This window comes from Fomitiporia mediterranea (assembly GCF_000271605.1).
Source record: "Fomitiporia mediterranea MF3/22 unplaced genomic scaffold FOMMEscaffold_4, whole genome shotgun sequence".
Taxonomy (NCBI): domain Eukaryota; kingdom Fungi; phylum Basidiomycota; class Agaricomycetes; order Hymenochaetales; family Hymenochaetaceae; genus Fomitiporia; species Fomitiporia mediterranea.
The window spans coordinates 1,584,915-1,599,560 of NW_006760389.1; the positions used below are offsets into that span (position 1 = coordinate 1,584,915).

The 14,646-nt window shown below is 47.3% G+C and overlaps 7 protein-coding genes and 1 non-coding gene across 8 annotated transcripts; 5 read left to right on the plus strand and 3 right to left on the minus strand.

Annotated features, from left to right (window-relative positions):
- Positions 1-347: 347 nt before the first annotated feature.
- On the plus strand, positions 348-2,692 carry FOMMEDRAFT_153955 (MFS general substrate transporter; the record flags this gene model as incomplete). Its single annotated transcript, XM_007264548.1, has 12 exons — positions 348-759; positions 820-900; positions 958-966; positions 1,018-1,127; positions 1,206-1,372; positions 1,433-1,564; positions 1,620-1,729; positions 1,783-1,820; positions 1,884-1,998; positions 2,051-2,117; positions 2,175-2,314; positions 2,388-2,692. 12 exons carry the CDS (start codon positions 348-350, stop codon positions 2,690-2,692), a joined length of 1,686 nt encoding a protein of 561 aa, XP_007264610.1.
- Positions 2,685-2,915, minus strand: FOMMEDRAFT_132691 (uncharacterized protein; the record flags this gene model as incomplete). Its single annotated transcript, XM_007264549.1, has 1 exon — positions 2,685-2,915. The coding sequence occupies one exon, from the start codon at positions 2,913-2,915 to the stop codon at positions 2,685-2,687; it is 231 nt and encodes a 76-aa protein (XP_007264611.1).
- Positions 2,916-3,039: 124 nt separating this feature from the next.
- On the plus strand, positions 3,040-3,128 carry FOMMEDRAFT_t22. The gene has a single exon. It is a non-coding gene; the product is annotated as a tRNA-Tyr (tRNA).
- Positions 3,129-3,564: 436 nt separating this feature from the next.
- Positions 3,565-4,809, minus strand: FOMMEDRAFT_80829 (S-adenosyl-L-methionine-dependent methyltransferase; the record flags this gene model as incomplete). Its single annotated transcript, XM_007264550.1, has 5 exons — positions 3,565-4,041; positions 4,097-4,191; positions 4,283-4,338; positions 4,393-4,535; positions 4,588-4,809. The coding sequence occupies 5 exons, from the start codon at positions 4,807-4,809 to the stop codon at positions 3,565-3,567; spliced, it is 993 nt and encodes a 330-aa protein (XP_007264612.1).
- Positions 4,810-5,726: 917 nt separating this feature from the next.
- FOMMEDRAFT_18560 (uncharacterized protein) lies at positions 5,727-6,616 on the plus strand. The gene is made up of 3 exons (XM_007264551.1): positions 5,727-5,894; positions 5,956-6,096; positions 6,154-6,616. Exons 1-3 carry the CDS (start codon positions 5,791-5,793, stop codon positions 6,254-6,256), a joined length of 348 nt encoding a protein of 115 aa, XP_007264613.1. The 5' UTR covers positions 5,727-5,790; the 3' UTR covers positions 6,257-6,616.
- A 156-nt stretch (positions 6,617-6,772) lies between these two features.
- FOMMEDRAFT_105006 (Nucleotidyltransferase) lies at positions 6,773-9,752 on the plus strand (the record flags this gene model as incomplete). The annotated part of the gene is made up of 19 exons (XM_007264552.1): positions 6,773-6,956; positions 7,005-7,324; positions 7,376-7,535; positions 7,585-7,659; positions 7,718-7,783; positions 7,846-7,930; positions 7,996-8,087; positions 8,142-8,241; positions 8,292-8,389; positions 8,455-8,476; positions 8,528-8,590; positions 8,645-8,696; positions 8,756-8,826; positions 8,886-9,029; positions 9,082-9,134; positions 9,187-9,198; positions 9,260-9,368; positions 9,566-9,613; positions 9,703-9,752. Exons 1-19 carry the CDS (start codon positions 6,798-6,800, stop codon positions 9,750-9,752), a joined length of 1,779 nt encoding a protein of 592 aa, XP_007264614.1. The 5' UTR covers positions 6,773-6,797.
- Positions 9,753-10,027: 275 nt separating this feature from the next.
- On the minus strand, positions 10,028-11,550 carry FOMMEDRAFT_132694 (uncharacterized protein; the record flags this gene model as incomplete). Its single annotated transcript, XM_007264553.1, has 5 exons — positions 10,028-10,117; positions 10,184-10,261; positions 10,325-11,105; positions 11,170-11,291; positions 11,350-11,550. 5 exons carry the CDS (start codon positions 11,548-11,550, stop codon positions 10,028-10,030), a joined length of 1,272 nt encoding a protein of 423 aa, XP_007264615.1.
- Positions 11,551-11,999: 449 nt separating this feature from the next.
- Positions 12,000-14,383, plus strand: FOMMEDRAFT_166600 (uncharacterized protein). The gene has a single exon (XM_007264554.1). The coding sequence runs from the start codon at positions 12,040-12,042 to the stop codon at positions 14,068-14,070; it is 2,031 nt and encodes a 676-aa protein (XP_007264616.1). The 5' UTR covers positions 12,000-12,039; the 3' UTR covers positions 14,071-14,383.
- The last annotated feature ends 263 nt before the right edge of the window (positions 14,384-14,646 follow it).

Genomic DNA, 14,646 nt, shown 5'->3' on the forward strand with positions numbered 1-14,646 from the left:
GCACAGCAGAAATCGTTGCCGAGTTATCTTTCAATGTCTCTTATCAACCCCGTGAACGATAGTTGCAGCTTCTACACTCAGTCTCTCACTGCTGGCGCTGTTCTGCCATGCTTCTTTTAAGGGTCGCATTTTCGTCAATCGTTTTTCTACGGCTGTCATAGGTTTGGAGCACAATTATAAATGTGGTCCAGGATGGTGCAATACATCACCCTTATTTCGTTATGCCCCTCCATATGCGCTCTTTGAGCGTGTCCAACGGAGCTATATTTATGTCCCGGAAAATATTTTCGCGGAGCTGCTTTATCTTCCCGGCTTCCTTCTGCCCACTATTTCATTAAGCTGTAAGGATGGCTGAGTTACCCACTCAGGCAACTCTTCGGAAGAGCGAGGAAATCGCCTCAGACGAAACCGATGTCAAACAAGCCATCCCGGATTCGGATGATAAACCCAGGCTTGGCTATAACTATGGCTTTGACAATGATAACCAGTTCTACGTGCCCGACCTTGATTATACACCTGAGGAAGAACGCAAAGTCATCAGGATTCTCGATACACGACTGTTCACATGGCTTTTATTGACGACGTTTGTACTGAATATGGATCGGACGAATCATTCAAACGCGATTTCGGATAACTTACCTCAGGATTTGGGATTTACGATTAATGTTGTGAATACGGGTGTTGCGTTGAATGCGGTGTGTTTTTCGGTGACGTGTATTACTGGTGCGGTGATCGCGAAAATTGCTGGACCTTCACGGTGTAAGTTTGATGCAAGTTGTTAAACAAATTTTTTTGATGTGCTGATTGTTTTTGACATAGGGATATCGTTTTTGATGCTTTCATGGGGTCTCGTTACTCTAGCGCATGCACTTATCGAGAATCAAGCTGGATACTTGGCAGGTAAATGTAACTTGTTTGTTGTTTTTTAAGTCAGGTTTATTCACGACCCCATTCTAGTCCGATGCTGTAAGTGTATATTTACCATGTAGGTTACGCAGTTTACTCATGTGTTTGTAGTCATTGCCATTACAGAAGGTGGGGTAATCCCTTCCACTCTTGTTTACATGGGTGCTTTCTACAAAAGCACAGAGTTAGCCACGCGCTTGGCGTGGTTCTGGGGCGTTCAGGTAATTATACAAGCTAACTGATTTATATTTACTCGGAAAGCTCAGGCAACTTTTTCAGAGCATTGCAAGTGCTGTCAGTGGACTCATGGCAAGGTGCATATCTCCTTCAGTCTCTCGCTTTTGTCTGATATGGAGGCTCCACACAGCGGTCTTCTCCAGATGCGAGGAATCAATGGACTGTATGGATGGAAGTGGCTCTTTATCATCGATGGCATTCTTACTATTATCGTCGCCATTGCTACTTGGTTCGTTTCTACTCGCTTTCTCATACTTAAAGTTGTCCTTAATACTCTGTTTTTGCGCAGGTTTTACCTTCCACAGAATGCTGCTACTACGAAGGGTGGAATACGCGGTTTCAAGCCCTGGTTCGATGAACGACAAGTGCGGATTTCAGTCACGCGAGTCGTTCGTGATGATATCGCGAAGCGAAAATACGAGTGCGTGCGACTGCTGGTGCCTATTTGCTCATTATGGTTAATAATGGTCCCATAGGACGAAGGTGACCTGGGCCGATATCAAGGACAGTTTGACTGATATTGGTCTTTGGTTGCACCTTATTGTAACCATGGTTGGGCAAACTCCTACAATTCCCCTGGCTACATGTGAGATTCTGTAGTGTTTGATACTTTGCAGTTCTAAACAAGCAGCTGAGTAGATTTGCCGACCGTTATTCAGTCGTTCAGCTTCAACGTCGTGAGTAGTACATCATTCTATAGTAGGATTAATCTCAATTTTGGTTTGACATGCTTTCTTTAGTTCGTATCAAATGCTTTGACTGCACCACCGTATACACTCTTGTGTATCACCATGGTACTCCTGGTCTGGCATTCGGATCGAGTACATGAGCGAGGCTGGCACAACACTTTTAGCGGTTCGTGATTTCGTCGATCGATCAGATTTCTCCAAGCTTAGAATGTCGGCAGCGGTTTGGTTCCTCGTTGGATGGATTCTTCTTCGGGCATTACCACACACCGCAAGTCGAGGCGTTAAGTAAACCTCCGCTCTCCGTCTTAAAACATCTTGGTTCTGACGCTTTCTCGCTGTCAGATATATAGCAGCCTGTATTGTTCAGTCTTATCCCCAATGGCATCCACTCAACATTGCGTGGATGGACGAAAACATGGGTACAATCGGGAAGAAGACCGTTGCATCCGGCATGGTTATCGCGTCCGCAAATATCTATGGAGGTCAGCCCGGCAACTCATAGATTAGCGTCTTCCCTTATTGACAAATTGTCCGGTGTCTTTTAGTTTGGGGTAGTCAGATATATCAGGACAATGATGCACCCGGTGAGCTTCGGTGGTCGCTCGTCTTCTTCTTTTGGACAAGAAATTAACCCAGTGCCGACATTTGAACGAACAGATTTCAAAAGAGGTAATACAATTAACATCGTTTTCTCGGGCCTCGGAGTTCTGCTGTTCCTCGCCATGAAATTGTATTACTCCTATCAGAATGCCCAGAACGCGCGACGGTGGGCTGCGATGAGTGAAGAAGAACGAGAGAAAGAAGAGCTCGAGGCGGAGAAGAAGGGGAATCGAAGCGTTACCTTCCGGTTTACTACTTGACGTCCAGATAGATGTCCGGATTCGCTTGTCGGATTGTGGAGGAGAAAGGAAGCATTTGGAGGTGTTTCAGTTTCTCGGACTTCGCCAGAGAGGGTCCATATGTTTCCGATTTCTTCTCCGTGAGGTCGGTAGAAGAAGGTTTCTTATTTTGTGAAGTGATCTTCCATGGAACCGCAGTCCTACTTTCTCCCAAGAGAAGTGAAGGACTTCTATCATCTATCATGATAATTATTTGAACGAGCCTTCTCTGTACGATTAACGGGCACCGGTGCTTTTTATGAGACCGACCGTCGCGTCCCTGGGTGATGTGTTTGCATAGGATCTTCCTTACTCTTGGAGCAAGTAAGCTCTGGGTAGCTCAGTTGGTTTAGAGCATCAGACTGTAATTGGAAATCAGAATATCTGAGGGTCGCTGGTTCGACTCCGGCCCCGGAGACTTTTTGATTGTCATCATCTTTTGTGTGTAGAAGATTGATTATTCTGCCATGTGAGAAGTGAATCGTGATTTAAAGATGTGCCGTGTCTTCTCTTTTAATATAATATTGATACCAAAATGCTGATGGTTGATAGAAGAGTGCATATTTTGTTGTCCGAACGAGGCGGCTGAAGCAGAGTCAGAAGGCCATCTTGTTTGTATGCATGAATTATCTTCGGCCTCGATCTTGTTCTGCAATCGATGTAGTTGAATATAAGAACATTGCGACTTACACAATCAATTTTTAGAAATGTCTCAATTGTATTGAAATCAAGTTCCTGCGATGTCCACTTAATTCACCCATTACGATAATTTTCACTTATTACATGTAATTATTGTCTGGGTAATACCCTGAGGTGGAGCGAGACAACTGGTGTCCAAACACGCGATTAAATAGTCACGGTACTGCATATACCTTCCGTCGAGCGTGAACAGTCAGATAGATCAGGGAGAAGTTGCTAGCGTTGTTCAGGTCGCGACGCAATGCCTGAAGGATGTCTTCAACGCGAGTTGCGGAAATCCCAGAATCACGAAGGAAGTATTTCGCTGCGTCTGCAAACTCCAATAAAGCCCGTTTTGTGCGATCCGCCCGAGTGCTGCCATCGAGGGGAACAACCCTCCGTTCCGCAACTACGTTTTCGAAGTAGGTGTTTGACATAAGTATTCGCGGGATTTCTAGCGTATTGTGAAAAAGACCACGTCGCCCGGCAATGTCGGAAACGAGGTGAAGGAACGCCGACACACCGTTTGAAGTTGTGGACGTTCTGGACCCATCTAGGGTGAAAAGGACTGGTAGCCATTCACCAGCGAGGAAGAGCCCTCCCGGACGTAAGATTCTAGCCACCTCACGCAGGACGGCGGGATAATGGATATGCTATACCGAACACCGCTTTAGGCATCGGAGGAATTGAGGAGGGCAGATTACTGACAGTCAAGATAATTTGCCGCGTGTGTACTATGTCAAACCGGCCCCCGGCCCAGCGCGTCGTGGTGTTTATATCGTGAATCTCAAATTGAACGTTTTCTGCAGGATATCGAGTTGCTAGTGGCACTGGTAGATTTGGTAGATGGATATGGGGTGAGTCAGATGATAGGGCGTAGTAGTTACAACGCACCAATGTCAAGTCCGTATACTTTTGCTTGTGGAAACTCAGCGGCCATTTCATCTACCCTAGAGTGATCCAAGTAAGGGTAATTATTAAGGTGAGATCGTGTGCATACTCACCACTTCCCATTACCAGTACAAACATCTAGGATACGAACCCTGTGTTCAGCATTGATAGGTGCAACTAAGCTCTGCGGAGGTGGCCCCCAATAATTCCGTCCTCCAAGCAACTCTTTTATCAACTCGTGAGAGCGATTGAGCCTCTGTGGTCCACCGTCTAGCATCCGCTTGCAGAGGTTCAAGAGGAATCCTTACCTGTACTTCCGCATCATCGACGGGAAGTGGATAGAGACGCACGTTCCCGTTCCCAGGCGAATGGAACCGTCGATTATATCTTACAACGAAATGGTTTTCAATTTCGCCGGATGACATACTGTACACCGAGCTTGATGAATCCTGATCGCTGTCGGATTCTTCCCCATGCGGTGGCTCAGTGCCATTAATTGAACCGGTGAGATTCGGACTTCCACGATCCATACGCAGGGTTTAATCGCAGGGAGAGAACAGGGGGATGAGACAGAGCAAAGGGACTGGGGACGGTTGGACTGCTTAAAGTACATTACGGCATCGACTATCGCCGTAATCCTTTTATTAAATAAACGTTCCGCGAATTTCACTACGAGATTATCATATTTCTAGATGCGAGCTTGTGTCCACATGCGGTTACAAGCACGCGGACCGGGAAGGGCTATTTATCGACGGCGCTATGCAAAAGAATAAAAGTAGACTCGGAGTGAGCGTTTATTATTCGAGTCTGAAAGACTAGGATAGAGAAGAAACTTCTCAATTCGGTATCTACCAGGTTGACTCTGTCTTTGTGCGGCTGTTTCATCACTCAAATAGACGCCACATTGAGTCTATTACAAGGAGTAGGGCCGTCCGCTGAGATAGAGCTTCTTCCATTCATGGCTAGGTCCGCACCTCTCCGTTGGTTGAAATGGTGTAGGTGCAGACGGGGGAGTACATCTGGAAGCATCTCATGTACCTATCGGCATGCCTAAATTACTGTTTGTTGGGTGTCGGAAATGTCAACCGAGTATATATGCCGGTGTTCTAAAATGCATCAGCATCGCCCAGAATAACGATGTAAGTGGCCTTGGGACCCGAACAATCGAGACCCGATACCCTTTGAGAGCGGTACTATCGATAACAGCGCTTTACTTGCAAATTGGTCGGCTATGAACGGCGAAGGGATGCAAAGCGGGAAAAACTTTGAGAAGAAATCCAAGGTTTCTTGCACAAAATCTTAGTAGCTTATTATGGGAATAGCAGAAGCGGAGCTATAAATCGTGAGAAAATAGCTGCCTCAGTCATATGACGACACCCAGACTTGATCTCAAACCACTGGTTTCTCTGACTGAAACCACAAAATAGTCCACTTCGTCTGGTCAATGGTCAATAAGCAAATCCACTCAGAGTATCACCTAGGGGTTTTGTATTTTCCCGCTGCATATTTGAATGGATGACCTGAAGGACTTTCTGGAACAACAACAGGCTCTTGCAGAGATGCCCGAAGGCGACATTGACGAACTTGAAGCAAGAATGTTACGGCAGGCAAAGAGGTTCTTAATTCTAAGACTGAAGTGGCTAATGTGCACTAACGAGTTACCGTGGGTTCGTTAGGAGAAACTTGTGGAAAGCAGATGGGCCCTCTGCGAGTCCTTCCCAGAATGAACGAGAAGCACATGAATTTTCAACCTATCTTCAATCTTTGGCCGCTTCTGAGGAAGTTCTCCACGGATTAACTAACGATGATGGAGGCAGGTATGCTCAGAACTTTTCTATTGTCTAGTGTGTGTGAATAAATTTCAGACGGGCTAGCTATAACATTCAAACCATCGGGAACGATAGACCCAGCGTCAGTCGCGAAGCTACAGCCATCTCACATGAGTTGCGTTCGTCCTCGGACCTCTTGTTCATCTAGATTACTCATTTCATACGCACGTCTTGATTCTTACTCCTTCGACAGACTTCCATTGTCCGAGGTTGTTGAGAGTAGCATGCCTAGCCGTACTAGCCTGCGAAACTCTTTCCCATCGAGTACTGAACGAGGGTCATCGTCGGCCGTTCGTGCACACGCTCCACCTTTTGACCGTGCCGAGAATGTGCAAATAGACAATAAAAATGATGCTATTGAGCACTTTCCGGGACAAGACGCGTTTAATACCCCAAGCCCTTCAAAGAAGCAACATTCAAGAGTCTCGAAGAACCAACGACTGAATTTGCGGGAAAAAGTCTTGAAGAAACGAAAGGAGCCAGACTCCGATGAACGGACACCGGCTAATCTTAGCACTATCACTTCTCCTTCAAACTCTCCTGAAGCTTCGTCTCCGTCGTCTGAAGCTGCGCAACTTCTCCAACAGACTCGGACATTAGATTCTGAACGCAAAACAAAGAGGGCCAAGAAAGTTCAAAAAGCGCAGGAAGCCATCAAGAGAAAGAAGGAGGAAGAGGAAGAGAAAAGGATGACCCCAAGAGAATATGCAATACGGGTGCAATCAAAATTTGCAGCTTACCTTGAGAAGACATCTAGCGAGAAGCTACCTCTTCGTGGCAAAGCCATATTCTATATTGGCGGAGACTATAACACGGCGTCGCAGACCACGAGGAAGAGGATGGATCTTGTATGTCATTATGTTCGTGGCGCTGCTTTCTCTCACAATTTTCTTCAGCTGCGCAAGAAAGGAGCCACCGTCGTTCCGACATACGATCCCAACGTTATCACTCACATAGTGACCGAAGGGAATGCAAGAGTCACTCTGAAGGCGCTCGGGTTGAAGTCACTCGGCCAAATCCCCTTGCACATTCCCACATTGACATGGAAATGGGTCTCAGAAGGGACGCCAGACTCGCCAGAATTCTGGTTCGCCGCCTTCTCAGAACGAATAGATGCTTCGTCAGATAAAACTCCTGATCGTTTGAGGGATAATCGACGCACGGAGCCCGAACCTCCGCCGACAGCTCCGGTGGACCAGGAATTTAGTCGCATTGAGTACGTTTTTCTATATAGTATAGAGCTTTGCGTAACCTACATGGTTTCCAGGGATTTTACGATCGTAGATGATAAAGATGAAAGAGAATCTGACCATGCGTCCACGTCAAAGAATCGGGACGACGCAGGGCCTGCCGTGGCGCAGCCGGACAATGATCCACTTGCAGAATTTTATGATCAAGCCCGAAAAGATGCGGCAACCGACAGAGAGGTACATTCTATATCCCGTTCTTTATTGGCGCTTTACACCGTTTGTATAGTTATCGCGCACTAGCGACCGAAGTTCCGACGACAACGACGACGAACCAGACACTGATAATGGAAGAACAAAATCTGTAATTGGAGTCAGAACTGTCTACATCCATAGCGCTTCTCTGATTCAGCGGCATGCAGAAATGGACTTGTGATAATGTACCAGTTGGCCCGGGAATGTGTGTGAACCAAGATATCGTAGACAAGGTGGGTGTTTGTGTTCCCCACCGTTGATCCTCGCTAACAGGTATCGTCATATATATCGCCAGCTCTCAGAGCTTGAAGAAATCAATAGGACTAAAATATCGGGGGATCCTCGGGAGCAACGTTGGAGAGTCTTCAGCTATGGGAAATGTACATTCTCGTTATTTTGATACCATCCCCTCTATTCGATGTATTGACCGTGAGCCCTATGGTAGCGATCCGTGCAATCAGGGCGCATCCAAAGAGAATTCGAAATTACGAGGATGCCATCGCTATTAGAGGCATTGGATCAAAGACTGCGGCAAAGGTAGATGCGGTTATCGGGACCCTATGGTATATCCCGCTGAATTATCTCTACAAGATTGTCGAAATAATCAAAACCGGTGATTTGGGACGGATAAAATACGACAATACCGAAGATGTCCAGGCAATCAAGCTCTTTAATAACATCTACGGCGTAGGTGAATAATATCGGGGAAAGTTCTGTGTATATTTACTAACGTCGTAGCAGGGCTTAGTACCGCCCAGAAGTGGTACAGCATGGGATGTAGAACGCTCGACGATGTCAAGAATAGGAAAGGAGGAATAACCGTGTCCGATGTGCAAGAGGTACGCTGAGAAAGCACTTCGACGAAGTTGCCATTTGCGTGCTGAATAAAATGTTGTTTATTTAGATTGGGCTCAAGTATTATGATGGTCAGTAATTCCTTTATTTCGGACTACCTGCTATTAACATTCCTTCCTTAGATATTAATACGAGGATTCCTCGCGGCGAGGTCGAAGAAATCTTCAACAGAGTAAAACTCATAGGCGAGTCTGGATCAAGGTTGTATAGAATTCGGTATATTGATATATGCATTGCAGCTTTAGAAATCGACCCCAAGCTTTTCTTTCTGTTAATGGGTAGTTATCGCAGGTAACTCACATTCAGCTGTTCGACATTTTCAGGCTGACCAATTACCTTCGAATGTTTAGGGGTGCGAAGTCATGCGGTGACATAGACATTCTTATGACGCGGCCGACCGACGATGGCCGAACACATCAAGGTCTGGAGAAGTTCCCTCCCCCTTTGCGAAGTTTGGAAACTAAAACATAGACAAACTAGGAGTGCTCCGTCGTCTATTGAAAGAACTACATCTACAGGGCATTTTAACTGAGGACCTTGCGATCCCAGAAGATTTCAATGATCTAGAACAGACCTACAGAGGGCTCTGTCGCAAAGATGACAAGAGCCCTAGGCGCCGTATCGGTAGGTCCCAGAACTTTGGACTGAGAACAATGATAACGAAGTTTATCTTTAGATATACTTGTTGTCCCTTATCATGAGAGGGGAGGGGCACTAATTTACTACACGGTATACTCCTTGCTCCTAATTCATTAATCTAACTAATGCGAGTTTAATGCAGGGCGATGACATTGTAAGTTACAGTGAATCCAATTACGACAATGAACGCTCATGATATTTACCTGTTCACAAAGTTTAACCGGGCAATCCGCCTAAAAGCCAAATCTATGGGATATTCTCTGAGCCAGCATGGATTAGCCACCAGGGTGCTTCGTGACCACAGAGGAAAGAAAATGGTACCAGGTACGCAGTCCATGATATGTTTTGATCATGATGAAATTCCACGCATAATACATTCCACTCATTTATTTCTTCCCTTGTTTATCCGCCCCTACCCACTGTTCCTGTGTCCTTTACATTGACTCCCAATTATATCAAATTCCCAACTGTGCCCTGGTTCTCGCCGCACACCCCGATGAATGCCTCCGCATACCCTGTAGCCGACCTTGTCGCATCGGAAACAGAAGAACAAATTTTTCACATTCTAGGTGAGTAATTCCCGAGTCGGATTCGTGATCCGCGCTTCTCCAGAAGTCAGTTATACTTGTTCACGCTGATGCGATGTTTGTTCCCTTAGGTGTACCGTGGCAAGAGCCTCATGAGCGCATACGGGCGATGACCTCTTAGGCCAGTTGCATGCTCTTGCACACTACACAAACGAAGAAATCCTTGTATTGTAATAATTATAATTATAAATTAATATTACTTTGACCATTGGTTCTCCAACTTAATCGATTATTGATTCCTTGCATGACGCACTCTTATGCAACACACTCGAAAGAATGCTAAATGCTTTCAGTTCGCCTATCACATGAAGTCGCAGAGGTTTGGGATGAGGTTGAATTATGCTGGTATTTCACTAAAGATGACAAATATTCGTCTACCAGTTCTAGCAAGCGTGATTAAAGACCAACATCGTTCTTGTAAGGAAGGGCGTTTATATCGCCAACGGCGATAAATGTTGGCGTCGTTTTCAGGAGGTTAGCAGTGGCCTGAAGTAACAAAACATATGTCAGAATCCAACTCCTCGGACATGGAGAATGGCTTGGCACACTTACTTTGTTAAAGTTGGCCGCCGTTACACCATCCAGGGAGGAATACAAAGTGGTCAGTGAAGCCTCGGATCCCGAGAGCAACTATGACATCAACCGTTAGGCTCGCATGGCGCAAGACAGCAGTATTTTGAAAAAGATAAATACCTTCGGACCGAACGTGGAGAAGAAACCATCGCGGCTCTCGATGGCGCTGGCAGCCGTGAATTTGGCTTTGGCAATTGCCGCCTTGAGCTCCTCGGGTTTAACGGACCCACTGTCTTTGAGGACCTTGACAGATGCTGCTACAGCGTCCTTAACAGCGGATGCGCTCTCTCCCTGAGCAAGTAGACCGAAAAGTGTTGCGTCAGAATACGGGAGAAGGACTGGTTGCACCGTGGTCCCAGTAGGAATGACGGAAGCAAGAGGTGAGAGGCTCTTTGACCATTTCACAGACGGTGTGGTTGAAAGACGCGCTGCAAGTACAGCCAGCTCAGGCGAAGCCGCACCAGCAGTTCCGAATCCGACAAACACTGTTTGTGGGGCACCATGAAGGGTTTGACGCGTCTCACCACCAAAGTACTGGGAGGAAGCAGATGAAACGGGGGAGCCACTGGATGACACGTTCAAGCTCCTCTCGACGAGTTTTGAAAGTGTCTCCTGGTCAACACCTGTACCAAGGATAGCGAGATTATTCTTTGCAAAGACATGGCCGGCGAACGTCTTGATATCCTCGAGGGATACCGAAGGATGGGACGGAGCAAAAACGGATGAGCCGAGTCCGGAGTGGAATGCGACAGCATGAGCCAGCTCAAGTGCTACCGTGGCCGAATCCTGAGATGCAGCATGCGTTTCCGCCTCGACGGTTGGTAGTACTGACTCGGAGAGCTCCCAAGGCGAGAACTTCGAGGAAGAAAGAACGGAGGAGAGGACGTCGACGAAAAGTGCTCTACTACTCGGTCAGAAAAAAAAAAGCTTACGGCCGACACAGTAAACTTGGAAGCAAAACGTACTCGTCTCCACGAAGGAATTCTGCAGTCAATGCGAGGTGCTCTCTGGTCAACCTTGAAGACAGTACACCACCAACTAACTCTGCCTCTCGAACTGTCCCTAATGCCGACCTCTTTGAGGTCCCCTATAAAATATGAAATCAGCTGGAAAACACTTCTTAATAGGCGCTTAAGAGAAAATACCTTGAAAGCGAAGTTTTTGAGAACATTCGAGAGGCCAGGCTTAGGTTCATAGCGGCTTCCAGCTTTGATGAGGAAAGTCACTGCTGACGTTGGTTGACCATTGTCGACAGCAGCGACTCTGATGCCGCCAACATCAACAGCTATCGCAAATGTCCTCGAGAGCCTTGAAGCCCGTCGAACAGTCGCCCTAGCAGCTAGCATGGATGTCCGTCGTCGTTCACAGTGAGCAAAGCAGTTCAAATACGCGCTGTCGAAATAATTCAGTGATTCACGCCCGGTTTGGCCCGTAAACATTATGTAACTGTATATTATCTAACCAATCCAATAAGATATCCTCTTTTACATAACATAAATCCTTTAATCCTGGTCTTTCAACGCTCATTCAATCCCAGAAACAACTATAGCTAGTCTAGCGGCACCCAATAGGCAACGCTACAATCCTATTCATCCTTGGGAATATTGAAAATATCGAAGAGATGGATAGAAAACCAGACTAATCTTGCGACGGAAACATGCATATGTCAGCCACAAATAGTTTCCGACCAACTTATGCTGAGATCAAATAGCATCCTGTTAATTGTATCTCCCTTCTTGCGTAGGACACCGACTGTCCACATTGACAAGTCTCCTAACCCTTTCTTCCGCAAGTGACTTTCCGTCTGCGCCTGGAGCGCTTTGATTCATTTTCCGATGCGGGGACGCAGGCGTCATGGTCGTCCACACCTTCGTCGGCAAATCGGAACCGGGATAATATTTCAGCATAAAGGAGGGATGCTTCTTGATTCTGGAAATCAAGATAGCGATATTGGCGACGTTGGACGTGACGGACAGCAACCGGCACCTAACAAGACAAATAGTGCTTCAGAAAACCAGAGTTCAGAGACGGCGCGTGCACAGGCGCACCTTCACCCATCTGCGGGAGAGCATTCGACCCCGTCATTAGATAGAAGCAGGCCTCCTGGTTTCTCAACTTTGCTGCTCGGACCCACCTCGATTATTGATATCGTGCCTGTTATAGTGACTGCTTCCTTGAGCAACCCCTCGGCTCAAGCGAGCATCTCATCAGTCCAGCCGTCACCGACCATCGGCTCTTCTTCGAGCTCTTCAGATTCTGTGTTGTCCTCCTCATTCCCCACTTCACAAGGTACAACCCGGCCGTCGAACATCGCATCGCCAGTTTCCAACGTCAACACAAGTGGTCATTCGGCTGAGTTCTACGGGGGAATTGTGTTCGGTGCAGTAGTCGCTTTAGCTTGTCTTATCTCGTTCGTAACATGGCTGCTGAAATCTCGGCGGAAAAAGCCCCTTTGCTGTGGCGGCGGTCGAGACGATGAAGACGTCGAGAATCAAGACCTTGGGTATGGACTGGGATTATATATGGATAAGCCCATAAACGACTTCGATTCGTCCAAAGTCTTTCCGACACCATTTCCAGAGTCAACTCGCATTAATTCTCAGCCAGGCACCACAACACTTCCTACCTTTAATGATATCACCAACTCGCCAGGGCGTTATCCATCTCCCACCATGCGACCAGTAGCTGCTCATTTACTCACCAGTGATACCATTACGGGCCCAGATAGACTATTAGGTCCATTGCAGATCAAGAATTACGTGTCGGGAGACCTCCCAAGTTCTGGTGACGAAGCCGTTGTCCACCCGAAGATTGGCTCGGAGCTGGAAGCTCCATGCGAGCGGCACGCTAGCGTGCCGCCACGTTTCCCAGGTCTCGAAGAGCAAGGCTTAAGCTCTCCATGGCCTCCGCTAAACATCAAGTCTACGCGTGGACCGAACCAAGTGAGCGTCGCACATACGACCGTGAAGAAGGGTGAAGAGGTGCAAGCTGGAGGTGTGGAAGACGACTTTCGGCCTCTACCGACGCCGGCCTTTGGCTACTCAATAGCCCCCAAAGACGACGGAATAAGCAGTCCTGATACATGGGGTGCAACGCTTCGATCTAGCATCTACACCGCCTTGTCCGGCCTTGCAGGTTCCACTTCGAAACCTGAAGAGGAGAAGCCAGAAACTTCGCAATCATATGGCTCTTGTTCAAATCGTTGGCGTAATGTTCTACCCAGCAAGTCAACAACGTTTGATGTGCTGGCAGCGGAATTACGATATGAAGACCTCTACGATATGAAGACAAGGCCGAACGCAGACGCCATTGGCCTATCGCATATGAATTCCGGGCATGATGCTGTAGGAATTAACGCCGTCGGGCTCGGAATGAAGGCGAGTGGCAAAGATCTTGGTGCACATGCTGCACATGCTGCATCCAGTGAAAATACCGCTCCTTTGAAGTTGTCTACGAGGCGGCCGATCAAGGCTCGGAGCAAGCTGCACTCCACAAGTGTGCAGTCTGCGCCGATGTCACGCGCCAGTAGTAGCTATTCGACGGATTCCAGAACCGTCAGAAACTTCAGCATGCATACTCCGAAAGGCTTGAAACGACATAGTGTGGGTCCGCAGTCGTCCTCTATCGCAGGCCGCCGACCAGAGTTCTTGCGGAAACCTACGGCTGCCTCTTCTACGTCCTTCAGTTCGGAGGCGTCCGAATCGTCGAAGGATCTGACTGATGAGGAGATGCGAGCGAAACGCACGATGATGCTCCGCGCACGCAGGAAGCGCGGAATGGGGATGAATATCAGCACGAGGCGGCGCGTAACGAGAAACACCGTACTCAGGAGGCAGTCATCAAAGATTAGTGTCGTCAAAGTCTGAGGGGGGAGTTGAAACGCCCGGAATATGGATTATCGCCTGAAATTGATATTTGAACTCAATTACTGTGACACCGCCGAAACAGTCACCAGACAGCATTTTGAAAGTGCTCTGCAATCCCAAGACATGTTCTACCGAAAAAAACATTTGACTATCACGTAGCGCTTGTCGACCCGTTTCTCTCCATGTACCGGATACCGGACACGCTTCATTTCCAATGCCAGATGTTCATTGTTCTCCTCTGCCAATGTATGCTTGGACGTAGTGTGAAAGAGTAGCAACGCTAATAATGATCCACACGTCTGAGGCGGCAGTCAATTGAACTTAACGCACAATTAAACCGATCGCCCGAGCAATTAAAACAGTTATATTACGTTCGTATGAGATGTACGCAAACACGGATATTATCGGGTACGATTGTCAGGTGTTCCCTACAGCTTGTGATACTTATTGGAGCATCAAATCGTAGTGACAGAACGTATCTACGGGCACTTGGATTTGAGGGTTGTGAAGCGAAACACTGTTCTGAAGACCCAACTTTTATGGAAGCACACAGTGGCATGTCAATGCCGAACAAGC